Raw genomic sequence first — 15,173 nt, forward strand, 5'->3', positions numbered from 1 at the left:
CTTTATATGTGGGTTGCCACCACTACATGGCTGACAAGTGGTGTAGGTCCGTGCCTGGGATCCAAACTCACGAACCTAGGCTGCTGAAGCAGAGTGGGCCAACCTTAACCACTACCCCACGGGGACGGCCCCTTTCCTTATTCTTACTAGCAGACAAAAATAGAACGCTCTTACTGTACATTTATTACATTCCCCATCTCATTAGAATAACTGTACAGTAGTCTCTCTGTATTCGTAATAAGGGATATATATTGAAAAGCCTCTGTTCCTAGATATTTTACCACATTATAAATATAACTTATGTTCAGGTACTTATACAAACAGTTTTTTGTAGACTTGGAGGTATGGAGACACTTACAGAAATGGGGCTAAATAAAATAGCCCCTGTAGTTTAAACGAGAGTGATCTGTGCTAGCCTCAGGAATTGTCCATGTTCTTTCTTTCTTAAATTGGTGCTCGTGAGCACTTTGGTAGTCTAGTTTTTAAAGTCAATTATCTTTTTCAAATCAAGATTAGACAGTTAAGGCCCATTGATATCCTGATGTTCTTTCACTCGTTACTGGGGAGGATAAGGTTAAAGGACAAGCATATCAGAAATCACAGAAGTTCCTCTAGGTCACTAGGGCTAGTGAAGGAGAGGAAGGAACAGCATGTGACTTTGCTAAGCATGGGTCGCATTTCGATGTAGGAAGGCTGGTGTGTGTCTTCATTTTCTTTATATAGTTACATGGGAACCAAAATCTGAATGCTAGATCTCGCTCTCACTGACTGTGTCACCTTGGGCAGATCATTTTTAACCTCTGTCAGTCTTGGCTTCCCGTAAAAGGAGGGAAGACTAGATTAAATGATTTTTATGGGTTTTTTTCCAGCTCTCAAACTCTTTGATTATCTTCTCAGTTTTTTAGTTTGTTCTTTCCAGAGATAGTAGTCTAATATCCTTTATGTGCCAGATCCTGTGCTGGGCACTGGGAATAACTAGATGAATAGCTTCTGCCTGCCGGGGTTTATAATCTAGTAAGATATGATATGTATGTAATTAGCCAGTGCAGTCTAGTGGGGTAGGTGCTGCCATGCAGTTATATTCAAGAGGCACTGGGAGAACGGAGGGAGGACCCACCTCTTCCCGGAGACTTGGGGAAGGCTTTACAGGGAGAACACTTGAGCCTTGAGCTTGCAGGAAGAGGGTTAGACCGGAGAAGGCATTCCAGGTGGAGAATTACCAGTTGCAATCCGTAAATGTTTGTTGCGTTCATAAATGAGGTTTGAATTTTATTTTTTACTCATCCTTTCGCTCCATAATAACTCAGAACTCATAGTACCTTAACTGTATAATTCATAGGAAAAGAAATAACCAAAGAAAGCATGAGCAAAGAAGTGGCAAGCCCACAATTTGGGAAACATTATTTCAGATAGGGATCTCAAGACATTTATTTTCTTTCCATATGGCTTTCTGTAAGTAAATGCCTGTAAAGTTTTTAGAAGTTATTGAGAGCTATAAAGCAGGAGCAGACACTTTGAGTCTTTCTTGAGCTCTGCCACTGGCAAGAATTTGTGTTCTCCAAATTCTTATCTCAGCCTTTAATGACGGAAGGAATTTTGACCATATCCTGTGGCTAATTTGAAGTTCCACCTCTGTATTGTGCCTCTTTGAATTTTTGTTTCTCCTTTTACTGGTTTGTTTCTATCCTTTAGATTATTTTAAGTAGAAAGCATCTGCTTTCTAGTATCAGGATTTATGTAATATAATATGAAAATCATACTAAAAGTTTACTGTTAATTTCAATATTTTCCAGGTTCATGGAGCCTGCAGTTATTGTTTGCCTGGGAGGAATTTTACCTTTTGGCTCAATCTTTATTGAAATGTAAGTTTTGGCAATGTATTTGTGTTTTGATGGACTTAGTTGTAATTAGAGAATTTAGGAGTTAGGATAGGTCTAGAATCATCAGATGGGAATACATCTAACTGAGTTGGTCTGTTAATTCCATTGCTTCCAGAAAGGGGTCTATGTAGTCTATCTAAAGGTAGCTTTCTACTCTGTTCTCAGATATTCAGGTGAAGTTTATGCCTTTTTGTATCATGTTCTAGACCTCTCACCTCGCAGGAGATCTTAGAAATCAAAGCATGTGTGCTAGAGAATGCTAGACCAGCCTTTAATCACCTACAGGCTGTAAGGAGTTACTGGTTTTTACTGTATTTTTAAAATATTTCTCAGAGTCCAGGGAACTAGGTAAACCATTACCTATCAGTCAGTCTAGATCCTGACATTCTTGGATGCATAGTCATTCCTAGTCTTCTCTCACTGAGACCTACTGGAAAGTATGTATATGTTTGGTTGTGGGAAATATGCCATCTTGTGCCCAGTAACCATGCTTCATATCTGCAGTCATCACTGCAAAATATAAGCCTTCCTTTTCTCAGCCTGTTCCAATGTCCCTTGATGGGAATGCTCTGCCATTTTAGGCAAGGCAGTTCTTTGGGACCTTCTTAAGAACTGCGGTCATACACCTCTGGCTCCTGCGCATGAAATGCCAGTCACGGTGACCACTCAAAATGCCCTTACACGTTTCCGGATGCCCCACTGCTGATTCTCTCCTGTGCAGTGGACACCTCCTTAACAGACATGATTAGATCTGACACTTGGTTAATTGGAAAAGTTGACTCATGTAAGGGAATTATAAAAAAAGATACATACATAATATTCTATTTTAAATTAAATAAAGGTACATCTTTCACTGTTTTTTTAAATATAGAGCCAAGGTCTTTGATTTGTATCTAGTTGATGTTTCCATCATTTTTTCTTTGACGTTCATAATGCATCTTGTGTTTTCTAGCCTTTTTAAAGTGGAGAAAGACATAAAGACCTGTCTGAGGCATTCTAAGTACAGAATCCTTCTAGATTTGTACATTTGTCCCCCAACCTTTTATAGCTGTCTCACCCACACCTAATTTTATAACTTTTCTTAGTGACTCACCTTAGTGAATTTTTCCAAAGTATACGACATAATTTTCATAGAAATCACACATCCTTTTTGCTCTCATGTTTATTGGTTTACGTAACGTTTAAGTTGTCTGATTACACTTTAACAAGTACAACTGAAATAGATGTGGGCCATTCCTGGTGGTCAGCTACCAGCTGCGAGTGTGCTGTGGGCATTAGTCAGTACCTTAGAGGGGTTGGAGTGTGTGCTGCTCTAGCTTGTGGTTTAATAAAGCCAGTTCAGGAACTTCTGTGCTTCCAATCTGATAGTGCTTTGTATTCTCACCCTGACTTGACCTCCAACTATTTTTTTTTTTGCCTCCTACTCCTGTCCCCAATACCTTCTGGATCGCATCTCTTCCTGCTTTCTCAGGTACTCTGTTCCATTAGACAGCCTCTCTGCTGTATCTTTAACTTCTCTGTTTTGACCACCCTCCAACCTATTCTCCTCTTGGTAGCCACTGTGATATTTTAAAAGTATCAGTCTGATCATGTCACTTCCTTGCTAAAGACTTCTCATTTTCATTGAGGTAAGGTCCAAACCCCATAACATAGCCGTTAAGACCTTCATAATAGAGGATCTGGCCCTCCTTGCTTCTCCAACCTCATCTCTTAGTTCTCGCACCTTCATTTGAAATTCTAGCCCTACTGAATTACTTTGAGTTTTTCTAAATACGGTGAATTCCCTTAGTTGTGAGCCTTTGTCTTTGCTGTTCTGTGCCTGGAACATTCTTCTAGCGCCCCCCACCCCTGATGTGCCTTATCTGATTCTTCCCACTACCCCTCCCCCACAATGGCCCACCCAGCCAAACATGTAAGATGACCCTCTTAGGTACATTGGTGAAGCGCATGTCACAGTGCGTCATGATCACCCCTTCACTGATATTCCCCACTGAACAGTAATCTCCTTGAGGCAGAGACTGCCATCTTCACAGTTCTCGTATTACTGCTTCTCTGATATGTGGGAGGGCCTCAGTAAATATCTTTTGAAAGAACGAGTGATGAATAAGTGAACTAACAAACAGAAAAGAAAAAGAAAAGAGGCTTAAAGACTGTTTTCTAATTTAATGATGACTTGGGTAATGGAATTAGAGTGTAGGGTCTTTTTCTCAGTGTAAAATATTAATGCCCTTTCTCTTACTGCCTCTGAAAATAACATGAAGCTTTTTTAGGCTTTATTTTCCTAATTGTTTTTAGTTTCCTAATGTTATACATTAGTACTCTATCAAACCTATTTTTTATTTAATGGGATGTTTTATAAAATGTAGAATACTTTGCTTAAATAGTGTTATATCTAGAAAAAATGAAAGAATGAAGGAAAACTTTGTTTTATAAATATGAACTTTTATCTATTATCATTTTTCTTTTCCACATTTTACTCTTTTAAGCTTTTAATTTATTCAGTTTGCTTAGAGATGAATGCCCTAGTAATGAATCTGTTCTTGAAAGACTATCCAAGGAAATATTTTTGAGAAGATTTCAGAGGATTTAATAGATGAAAAAGGGTAAGGGAAACTGTTGGAAGTTACTTGAAAGAAAAATACTGAGATTTTAGTGAGAAAAATTGAGAACTAAGATGTATGTGAGATTTAGCAAGAGCAGGGTGAGCTTCAAGAATAAAGACTAGAAAACTCTGTCTTTATTTCATTTTATTTAGGTATTTCATCTTCACCTCTTTCTGGGCATATAAGATCTATTACGTCTATGGCTTCATGATGCTGGTGCTGGTCATCCTGTGCATCGTGACTGTCTGTGTGACCATCGTGTGCACATACTTTCTACTAAATGCAGAGGATTATAGGTGGTAAGTCCTTATTTCTGGGAAGAACCTCTGGGGATCACAATATTTTAAATTAAGATTCCATTTGAAGTGTACAAAGTAGAATAAAAGGTCTGTATAGAAATTTTGGTACTTAGGATAGTAGAGGGAGTTTTTTTCAGTTACAAAATGATGAAGATTTTCAAGGAAAAATAATATCAGTCACACACAAAAATTTTGTGTTAATGAGGGTTACTATGTTAGAAATATTTTTACAAAGTGCTTGATGTGGAAGGAGCTTTATGAGGAAGCGTTGCTCCATTTTAAACACGAAGAGACAGATCTCAAAACGGAAATGGTTTAACTAAGGTTACTTAGAACAGGGAATTTGACAAAATTCAGGATCTCTCCTTCCAGTTCTTAAGCTCTCTCCCTGTTGATATATTTAAATGACATACATATGCATTTGTTTTTAAGTATACAGAATTTCAAAGGATGATTTTATAAAGTTCTTTGCTTTAAAATCTTTGTTTCAGTGCCATTCATTCAAGAGGTTTTTTTTTTTTTTCAGGCAATGGACAAGTTTTCTCTCTGCTGCATCAACTGCAATCTATGTTTACATGTATTCCTTTTACTACTATTTTTTCAAAACAAAGTAAGTGGAGACATTTTCTCATTTTGTATTTAAGAAACTAAATTTGCCATTTAAATACCAGAATTTAAGGCATTATGTTGAAAGTAAAAATGGATATATTATATATAATTTTTTTATTTCAGGATGTATGGCTTATTTCAGACATCATTTTACTTTGGATATATGGCGGTATTTAGCACAGCCTTGGGGATAATGTGTGGTAAGTTCTGAAATTCTTGGATTTCATGAGTAAATCTTTGAGTGATTCAAAGTCAGAAAAATATAGTAATTGGAACTTAAGAAATTACATTCTGTTGTTTGATAAGGAATGCCAAAATAAAGTCAGGAGTCTGATTTCAGTCCTTTTGACTATTCCTCAAATCCTAACTTAGCACCTGATTGATTTCGTTTTTAGTTTTCTGTTCCTAATGCTTGTGTATAGCACTATTTTCCATACCACAGTTTCTCATTCATGTTGGGAATTGGCGTTTTTTAGCTTAGGTTCATTGGAAAAGATTGTGATGTAGACAAAGTAAGGTTTTGGGTGAATCATTTCTGTTGGAAGTTTCTCTGGCTGTTCATGGAGGTACAGTGTCCCGCAGGCAGCACAGTTTACTGGTTATGAGTACACACTGGAGTGTCTGCAGACTGGGCTTAAGTCTTCCCTCTGCCGCATGTGTGTTCTGTACCTTGACCTAGTTCCCAAGCTCTCCAAACCCCTGTAAAATGAGGATTAATACCCCCGTTTCATGAGTTTATCACAATCTTGCATTCAATGGCAGAGATAAATGGTATCACCATATGATAGAGTCTCTAGCATGTGTGAAATAGCTAGAAAATAAAGAACTTTTGGAAATAGCATGGTAAATGGAAAGGGCATGGACTTGAGAGCCTGAGAGACCTGGGTGAAGTCTCTGTGCTGCTGCTCCCCTTGTTTGTGACTATGGGAAGGCATGTTAACCTCTCTAAACCTCCTGTTCTCCTCTGTAGAATGGGTATATCTTTCAGAGTAGTTATTTGTAGTAGCGTCGTGTGTGTAAAGCACCAAGTGTATTGCAGGTCTCTTATTAGGTGGTAAGAGAGAGCCAATTACATGGGAGACAAGGCAGGGAATGGGAAGAGCTAGGACTTTTGGGGTCAGTCAGTCCTGGTATGAATCCTGGTGCCCCTACTTAATAGCCATGTTACTCTGGCCAAATTATTTAACCTTTACTTCTCAACATTCTCATTTGCAAAACAGAAGTAATACCTACCTTAGAGGGTTGTAAGGAGGATTCAGAGATTGAATGTGGGTAAACGTCAGGTGGATGGCAGATGCTCAGTGCGTGGTGGCTGCTGCTGTTATTGTATTGCTGAGGGCTGAAAGTCTTTGGGCTTCCTTCTGTTCCGGGATTGTCTCTCTGTTTCTGTTGTTTCTTTGGGTTTCCACACCTTATGCTCTCACCTCAGAGCAATTTCAAGACACTGAGTCCAGGCAGAGGTGCCTTGAGAGAAACAGGTACAAGTAACTCACTTTTTTTGTGTTTCAGGTTTTACTTGATAAATGAGGTAATTCCCTAGTTACTTCACAGGGCTGATGTAAGGCTTAAGTACTAAACACTGTGGAAACATTTCCAGTAGTGTATGAGTCAGACCCTTCTCCTTTCTCTGTTACTTACCATTGACTTTTTTTTGGATAGTTCTACCTTTATCTACAGGATAGGCTGTAGAATAAGTAAGATATGATAATCTTGTTAAAAGCTGGGTCCTGGTATGACATTTGTGGACCTCTTTGAGGTACTGGTATTGCTTTGTCCTCCGTCAAAAGAATCTGTTCTGCGGATTGGTGGTTGTCAGAGGCGTGGGGTTGGGAGAGTGGGTGAAATGGGTGAAGGTGGTCAAAAGGCACAGACTTCCAGTTCCAAGATGACTGAGTTCTGGGGATGTGATGTACGGCATGGTGACTACAGTTAACAATCCTGTATTGTATATTTGAAGTTGCTGAGAGAGTAGATCTTAAAAGTTCTTCACAAGAAAAAAATTGTAACTCTGTAAGGTGTTGGATGTTAACTAAATTTTTTGTGGTAATCATTTCGCAATACATACATATGTCAAATCATTATGTTGTGCACCTTCAGCTAATACAATGTTTTATGTAAATTAAAAGAATCTGTGTGTTCATATATACCATATATGTGATCAGGTGCACACACACACAAATGACGTTGACTGTAAGGGAATAAAACGAATTCCACAAGCTGTGAGGGAAGACAGTTCTCTATATTATAGTCACGTTTTAGTTATAGCTTCCATGTTAACCTCTTCCTGTGATAATTAATTAGTTAACCAACTTTGAGGGAAAGATGACTAAGAACTGGATGTTGAAACTAGATGTTCGTCCCGTGGGAACATCCTGTGTATCCCCAGGCACTCGGAAGGTTCCTTGAGCATTACTGGCCATCCTTCCTTCAGAATGCTGCTCACTGACCTCCTCTTTGTTTAATCGGAGATCTTTCTTGATTATCACCAGCATACAATGGGGGATAGAATCATGGGATTATGCAGAGGGTTGTTTTTTTCTTCACTCTTTTTATTTGTGATCTTAGGAAGACTTTGAGGTAATATCTTGACATTTACAAAGAAAATGGAATGAATTTAGCTAAATTTTTTGAGTTCTTTTCTTGTTGAAATTTCATCTTGCTGCCTGATAATCTTGGCACCTTTCCAGTTCCCTACTGTTCTGGCAGTGTCCCAGCATTTATTCTTTAATGGCTTTATATACCTTCAGTGCTAACCTGTTTTTTGGGGGGAGGGGAAACAGTTCAGATTGGAAGTGATTAAAATATCATAATACAAAAATTATACATACTCATCAGGTTCTGTTGCTAAAATGCTTTTTAGTCAGTAATTGAAAGAAAAATGTTGATTTTTTTTTTAAGGTAGAAAAAAGAAATGACTGTTTTAAGGTGGAAAATAATTAGATTATTACAGTCTTTTATATTTTAGGCATAGCGCATTCCCAAGACATTTATTTTCCTGGAGAGCATATTCAGTATCCTCCTTTTATAAAGCCATATTTTTATAAGCTTATTCTTGAGGTACTCACAAGATTAGGAAATACTGTTTGATTCTAAGCATATCTCTGCTCAAAGGGGAACAATGTTTTGTAGGTCTGGAAAATTGGATTTGGTTATTGGGCTAGTGTTATATTATGCCAGTTAAATTTTTGATTCTAGTTAAAATTTTATAGATATTTTATGTTCTAAGAATTCAGGCTTATTTTGACAAAATTGAGTGATGTTTTTCTTTTTTCTTACCTTGTAAGGACTTGTGTTATAAACTGTTTCAAAGTGAATTGTCACTATTTTCAAGTGTAATATAATTATTTCGTATTATAAAGTAAATGTCTATTCATTGCAAAAATAATTGCAAACAGGTTTGGTGTGTTGTTTTGGTGGGTTTTTAATATTTAATTATGGGAAATTTTAAAATATCTGCAAAAAGAGGGACATATACATATATATATATAGTGAGTCCCCATGTGCCTACCACATCTACCATCAGTAATTATCAACTCAGGGCCAATCTTGCCTTATTTATATTCCCACCTTACTCCCCTTTTATTCTGACATGAATCTTGGATCTCATGTCATTTCAACTGTAAATGTTTCAGTGTGTGTGTATATATGTATATATGTAAATATACATAATATTTAGTTAATAACTATAATACATAACATTTCAGTGTATACATGTATATAATTCCTTAATACGCTCAAATAATTCAGAGAATTCAAATTTGTGCCACCCATCCCCATTTCTTTTTTTATACAGTTTGTTTGCATCAAGATCCGATTAAGGTCCATGCATTGCTTGGTTAAAATGTCTCTTAAGGTTCTTTTAATCTATTGATATTCTCTCCCTTTTCCCTTGCAATTTATTTAAGAAACTTGGGTTTTTGTTTGTTTTAATTTCTGTAGAGTTTTCCACACTCTGGATTTTGCTGATTATATCCCTGAGGTATCATTTGATATTTCTCCATGTGGTTCCCCCCCTGTTTCCTGTAAAGTGGTAGTTAGATCTATAGCTTGATCATACTCAAGAATTCTTGTCCAAGAATACTTAACAGGTGGTTTGTAAAGTTTTATCAAGAGGCACTTAATGTCTTGTCTCTCTTTGCGAGAGTTAGCAGTCATTGATAATTATTGCTTAGCTCAAATGCCTCATTAGTGGTTATAATAGTTTAATTCTGTTGTTCCTTTGATATTTATTAGCTGAGATACTTCTATAAGGAGAAACTTTCTTTTATCAACCATTTGGTTACATAGGAAGGGCAAAATAGACTTATTTCTTTCCTTGCATACACCAGTTGGGTGAATAAAAGTTAATTCAAAGGTGACCAGTTGGGCTTATGTGTGTGTATATCATTATTAATTCATGGAAGATTTACTTTTAAACTTTCAGTAATATTGGGCTTAGATGGTAAATTTCTAAATGTAGTGGAGAATCTTTTCTATGACTTGAAGGACCAGCTTATTCTAAAGATCCCTTGGTATTTGCAGTAAAGATCTATCCAGTTCATTCATTCATTCAAAAAATATTTATTGGGTACCTTATCTTGTGCCAGCCACTCTTTTAGGCACAGGAGGTAGATACTTAATTTAACATGTACCCCAGCTTTTCAGTGTTTTGAGCCCCATTTGAGGCTGATTATTCAGAAACAACATTTCAAAGCTCCTGACCTACTTACCTCTCTCTCTTGTCCATACCCTCAAATATGTCTTCTTTTCTACCAATCACACAGCTTCTACAATTTAAACATAAAAAAGAAAGCATCAGAAAATGCCTCTTCTCTAGAGCTTCAAATGCCATTGGGCTGTGGTTATCAGTCCTTCCCTGAGAGAATCCCCGGTTGATTCTTAACTGCTTGTCCATAAAGTATCTCATGGTTTAATGACCTAGAATAATAATACATGCTCAAATTTAAAAAGACACATTTTTTCATTTAACAAATTTTTGTCATTATCAATTTATTCTTACTTTTTAAGAGATATATGTTAATGCATATAGTTATTGATTATATATGTAGTCATTGATAGTAAATTCTAAAAGTATTATATCAGGTCAAACTTGGTGTATGACAGTAAGAGGTGATTTGCAAAACAAATGATACAATTTTAATAAGTTTAGAGGAAATACATAAAGATGTTATCTTAAAAAAAGAATAACTTTCCAGAGCAGAGAGTATTTAGTGTTTGTAAGTGATGGATACCACTCTGTGTGTATTTGTCTCAAAACATCTTATTTTACCTTTACAGGAGCAATTGGTTACATGGGAACAAGTGCCTTTGTCCGAAAAATCTATACTAATGTGAAAATTGACTAGAGACCCAAGAAAACCTGGAACTTCGGATCAACTTCTCTTTCATAGGGGTGGAACTTGCACATCAAACAAAGCGCAAGAAGAGATTTGGGCTTTAACACTGGGTACTTTGTGGGTCTCTCTTTCGTGGATGACTTAGAGTAACATCTGTTTCCATTGATCCTAGGTTCTTACTGACTGCTTTCTCCAACTGTTCACAGCAAATGCTTGGATTTTATGCAGTAGGCATTACTACAGTACATGGCTAATCTTCCCAAAAACTAGCTCATTAAAGATGAAATAGACCAGCTCTCTTCAGTGAAGAGGACGAATAGTTTATTTAAAGCATTTGTTCTAATAAAATAAATAGAGGGAAACTTGGATGCTAAAATTACATGAATAGAAATCTTCCTGGCACTTAGTGTTTCTACGTTATTGAAAAATGATGTTCCAGAAAGATTACATTTTTCTCTTATTTTTACTGCCATCATCACCTATTGTGGGACATTTTTATATATTGAATCTGGGTTCTTTTTTGACCTTTTTTTTTTTTTTCAATTCAACTGCATCCTTTTTTTAAAAGAGAGAATTAAAAAATATTAAATCCTGCATGTAATATATCTGCTGTCATCTTAGTTGGACCAACTTCCCATTTATTTATCTTAAAACTATCCAGTTACATCTTAATTCCATCCAAAGAAGATACAGTCTGAAGATAGAGGTGTACTCTCTACAATGCAATTTACTGTACAGTTAGAAAGCAAAGTGTTAAATGGAGAAGATATTTGTTTTTATTAAACATTTTGAGATTTAGATAAACTACATTTTAACTGAATGTCTAAAGTGATTATCTCTCCCCCCCACCAAGTTAGTCTTACATCTTTTTTGGGTTTGAATGAAGGTTTTACATAAGAAATTATTAAAAACAAGGGGGGCGGATAATAAATGTATATACCATTAAATAATGTAACGTAGGTGTAGATTCCCAAATGCATTTGGATGTACAGATTGACTACGGAGTACTTTTTTCTGATGATGATTGGTGTAGAAATGTGTGAATTGGGGTGGCTTTTTACACCTTGCCTACCACTGCATGAAACTCGGGGGTTTCTTCAAAATGTGTGTGTCATACTTCTTTTGGGAGGGGGGATTCTTTTCTTTTGTTTCTTTTCTGAGACTCCTACAGGAGCTAAATTTGTAATTTAGAAACATTTAATTTTGTTAATCCTGTGTGGGGCACTTAAGTAACATCTAGAGCATTACTGCTTTAGAATGTTAAAATAAAATTTCCTGACCAAATTGTTTTGTGAAAATAGGTGTGTTTGCAATTTGAAGATATCTTTTCAAAGGGCAATATTACTGAAATACAATTTTTTTAATATGCTATAAACTCTGCTTTTCTAATACATGGACCCACACTTTAAAATCCCCAAACTTGCTTACATCTAGATTATCCAGTACAGTCACAGAGGGAATGACAAGCCCTTTGAATGAGCTTGTGGCACCAAATCTGTTCAGGTTAGTGTACCGTGTAAAGTGGGGATGGGGTAAGGATGAGCAAATAAAGGTTACAATTTTCTAAGGAAGTGATTTTAATTTTGGATACATCTTTCTGGAACCGTCCATAATGTGAAGTTTTCCTAGAACTGTTGAGTTTCTAGGTTAATAGTTTGCTATGCAAATAACCACCTAAAACAATACTGTCTATTTTTAGAAAGACTCCAAACAGCTGTGTTTAAACCTTAATGTAAAACTCATGCCATTCATAGTTATATAAGATGTTTTCATTTCAAAATATGTTTATATAAATTAATAGATTCTGCATCCTATGATGTGGCATGTAAGAACTATAAAGAGTGAAAAGTTTGATTTCTTACCACTTAAGTATGGCTGACATGAACAAACAAATTTGATCAGAAGCTGTAGGTAAATTTTCTTCTTCAAGCCAAAATGTCATATTAAATGTTATCTACTGGGTCTTCCATTTTCTCTTCCTTCTCACCTGCCTTTAAGATCTAATAAGAAAGGAAGCTAAAAGTCAATATTTAGTGGCTTATGTAAGGTACCTTTTTAATTATAACAATATATAGTCTATCTGATGGAGCATAAATTGGACAGCAAGCCTTTGTCTAATAAAATGAAATTTGTTTCTCATGTATGTTGCAGGTAGGATGTAGAGTTTCTAAAGAATGAGTGGTTTAGCTGCTTTCAGGTACACCAGTTCTTTTTACTAATTGAGCTCTACTTGAAGTCCTTTGGAATCTTCAGTGAAAAATAATTTTCTAATTTCCAGATACACTGAAGAGCTCCATTAAAATGAATATAAATCACCTTGAAAAGTCCTTTAGAAAATATGTATTGGTTTATGGCTTCACAGAGAGGCTGGATGTGTGTGTGTCTTGAAGAAGATGTAATCCACAAGTAGTTTAGCTCCCCAGCTCTCGGTTGTAGAGTAATAAAATAGAATATTATGTAAGTTAATTAAAGGGTGAGGTTTTTTCCACTCCATTTATGCTGTATATCTATCTTTCATTTGTTAACATTATTTGCTCAACTTATCAACTGATGCTTTGAACACTATCAAAAACTAAGGGTAAACTTTCCCCTTGTATCTATAAGCATGCTTCTCCTGAAATTTAGCTACACTAGTAATTGACATCATTATACATATATCCTAGTACAAGAGTGGGATCAGGTGGAAATGTGATAGCTGGAGGGATGGATGGTAAAGCATTCTTTAGTTTATCATGTTGCGCTCCAAGATTGTACAGAATTTGCCCAGAAATCAAGCCCCATACTCTTAGAATTCATTATATTGTGGTGATATCTGAACCTAGTAAATGGTATGCTTGGATGTTTTTCATTGAGAGTGGATGGGCCTCTTTATAAAGGTGGTTGCTGCAAATTCCAGTTCTTTCAAAAGCCACTTTATTTAGAGTTTATCCACTAATTGTACTCATTTTGATAAAACTTATCTCTTAAGTGTTTACTAACCACCTTATGCCAAATGTCTTGCACCTATTAAGATTTCCTGAATTTTTACAAATGTAAAAAAGAAAAAATGTATTAATGTAATTTGTTCAGGAAAAGCTACATACCTAAGGGCTTCTGTATATGAATTCTGGGAAAGAAAAACCTATTTGTAATCCATACACTGCAGTTCCATCTGAGTTTTAAGTTTAGATTTTAGCGTGTCTTAGTGCTTCATTCTGTTGATTTATCAGAACACATAATGGGAGTAGTGGCGTATGAAAACAGAAGTATTCATTAATGTGTCATATCTTCATAAAAATTCCATAGTTATGAAGCTATATTTTAGCAATCAAGAAGTTAAAGAGATCAGAGAAGTGAAAATCTATAAAGATTGTTTGGAAGTGTATACAGAAATACACTAGACTAGATTTCGAGGTAGGGTAGATCAGAAAGTTAACACATAGCTGCAGAAATTTTGTAAGATTTAAATTCTATATGAGGAATAATAACTAGTTCTCTCATGAGCATTTTCTAAAAGCCATCTGATTTGACATTCTCCTTGGAGCTGTAGGCAGAATTGTTCAAAGACAAAAGTAAAAATTATTTCACTGTATTAGGAAATGAAAATAAAGAAACTGTTGTGAAGGCTGCTTACATTGAAGTACTGATGAGCTAGGCTTGCTAATAATTGACTGATAAAGCAGCATTTGGTCTGTTTACCCTGGTTCCTCAGGTTAGGTCATTTGAAAGTCATAAACTTGTAAGTAAGGGCTTAAGGCAAGAAAGAAATAACATGGAATTCTATTTGAAGGACCACAGAGTATACTTGGAAAAGCAGTCCCGCTTGGGCTTTTCAACTGGGTCAGATTTGAATCTGTAAATCCCTGCAGAGCACGGACAGTCGGTGACAGAGTTGGAAGGAGACACTTAGTGCTCAGTGATTACTTCCGTTTTGTACACACCCTTGGTTTGTGGAGGCCATATTCCAACTGGCTTTTTAGTAATAGAAATCCACTATATAATGTATCAAATTCATTGAGGTTCTAATCTAGTCTGTTAATCTAACTGAAGTTGGATTTTTTAAAAGTAATAAAAAGTTAAATGTCTTCCCTTGGATGCTTTATTTCTTTGCTTTTTGAAACATGGGAACCAAGCATAAGGGAAAACCCATTATTATTGGCATGCATATGAAGAGACTACTGATAGCTCCCCATAGTTAAATAAAGCAGAGGTCAGCAGATTTCTTCTGTAAAGGGCCAGATAGGAAATATTTAAGGCTTTGAGAGCCATACAGTCTGTGTCGCAACTACTCAACTGTTGTAGCCCAGCAGCCATAGACAGCACGTAAACGAATGGGCATGCCGTGTTCCAGCATAACAGCAACAAACAGCCAGTGGGCCAGAGTTGGCTGACTCCCGAAATAAAGGATTCAAAATTTAAGATTTGATTTTCCCCCCAACTTTATACTTTGAAAAAAAATTAAATGTA

The 15,173-nt window shown here is 36.1% G+C and overlaps 1 protein-coding gene across 1 annotated transcript in view; it reads left to right on the top strand.

Moving 5' to 3' along the window:
- TM9SF3 (transmembrane 9 superfamily member 3) overlaps positions 1 to 14,791 on the top strand; it is a 63,812-nt gene extending 49,021 nt beyond the window's left edge. Inside the window, exons 11-15 of the mRNA XM_070560460.1 lie at positions 1,794 to 1,862; positions 4,636 to 4,782; positions 5,309 to 5,392; positions 5,515 to 5,591; positions 10,669 to 14,791. Coding sequence (XP_070416561.1) covers positions 1,794 to 1,862; positions 4,636 to 4,782; positions 5,309 to 5,392; positions 5,515 to 5,591; positions 10,669 to 10,736 — 445 coding nt within the window. The 3' untranslated portion in view covers positions 10,737 to 14,791. The remainder of the gene's footprint in view (positions 1 to 1,793; positions 1,863 to 4,635; positions 4,783 to 5,308; positions 5,393 to 5,514; positions 5,592 to 10,668) is intronic.
- Positions 14,792 to 15,173: the final 382 nt, after the last annotated feature.

This window comes from Equus przewalskii, chromosome 1 (assembly GCF_037783145.1).
Source record: "Equus przewalskii isolate Varuska chromosome 1, EquPr2, whole genome shotgun sequence".
NCBI lineage: Eukaryota > Metazoa > Chordata > Mammalia > Perissodactyla > Equidae > Equus > Equus przewalskii.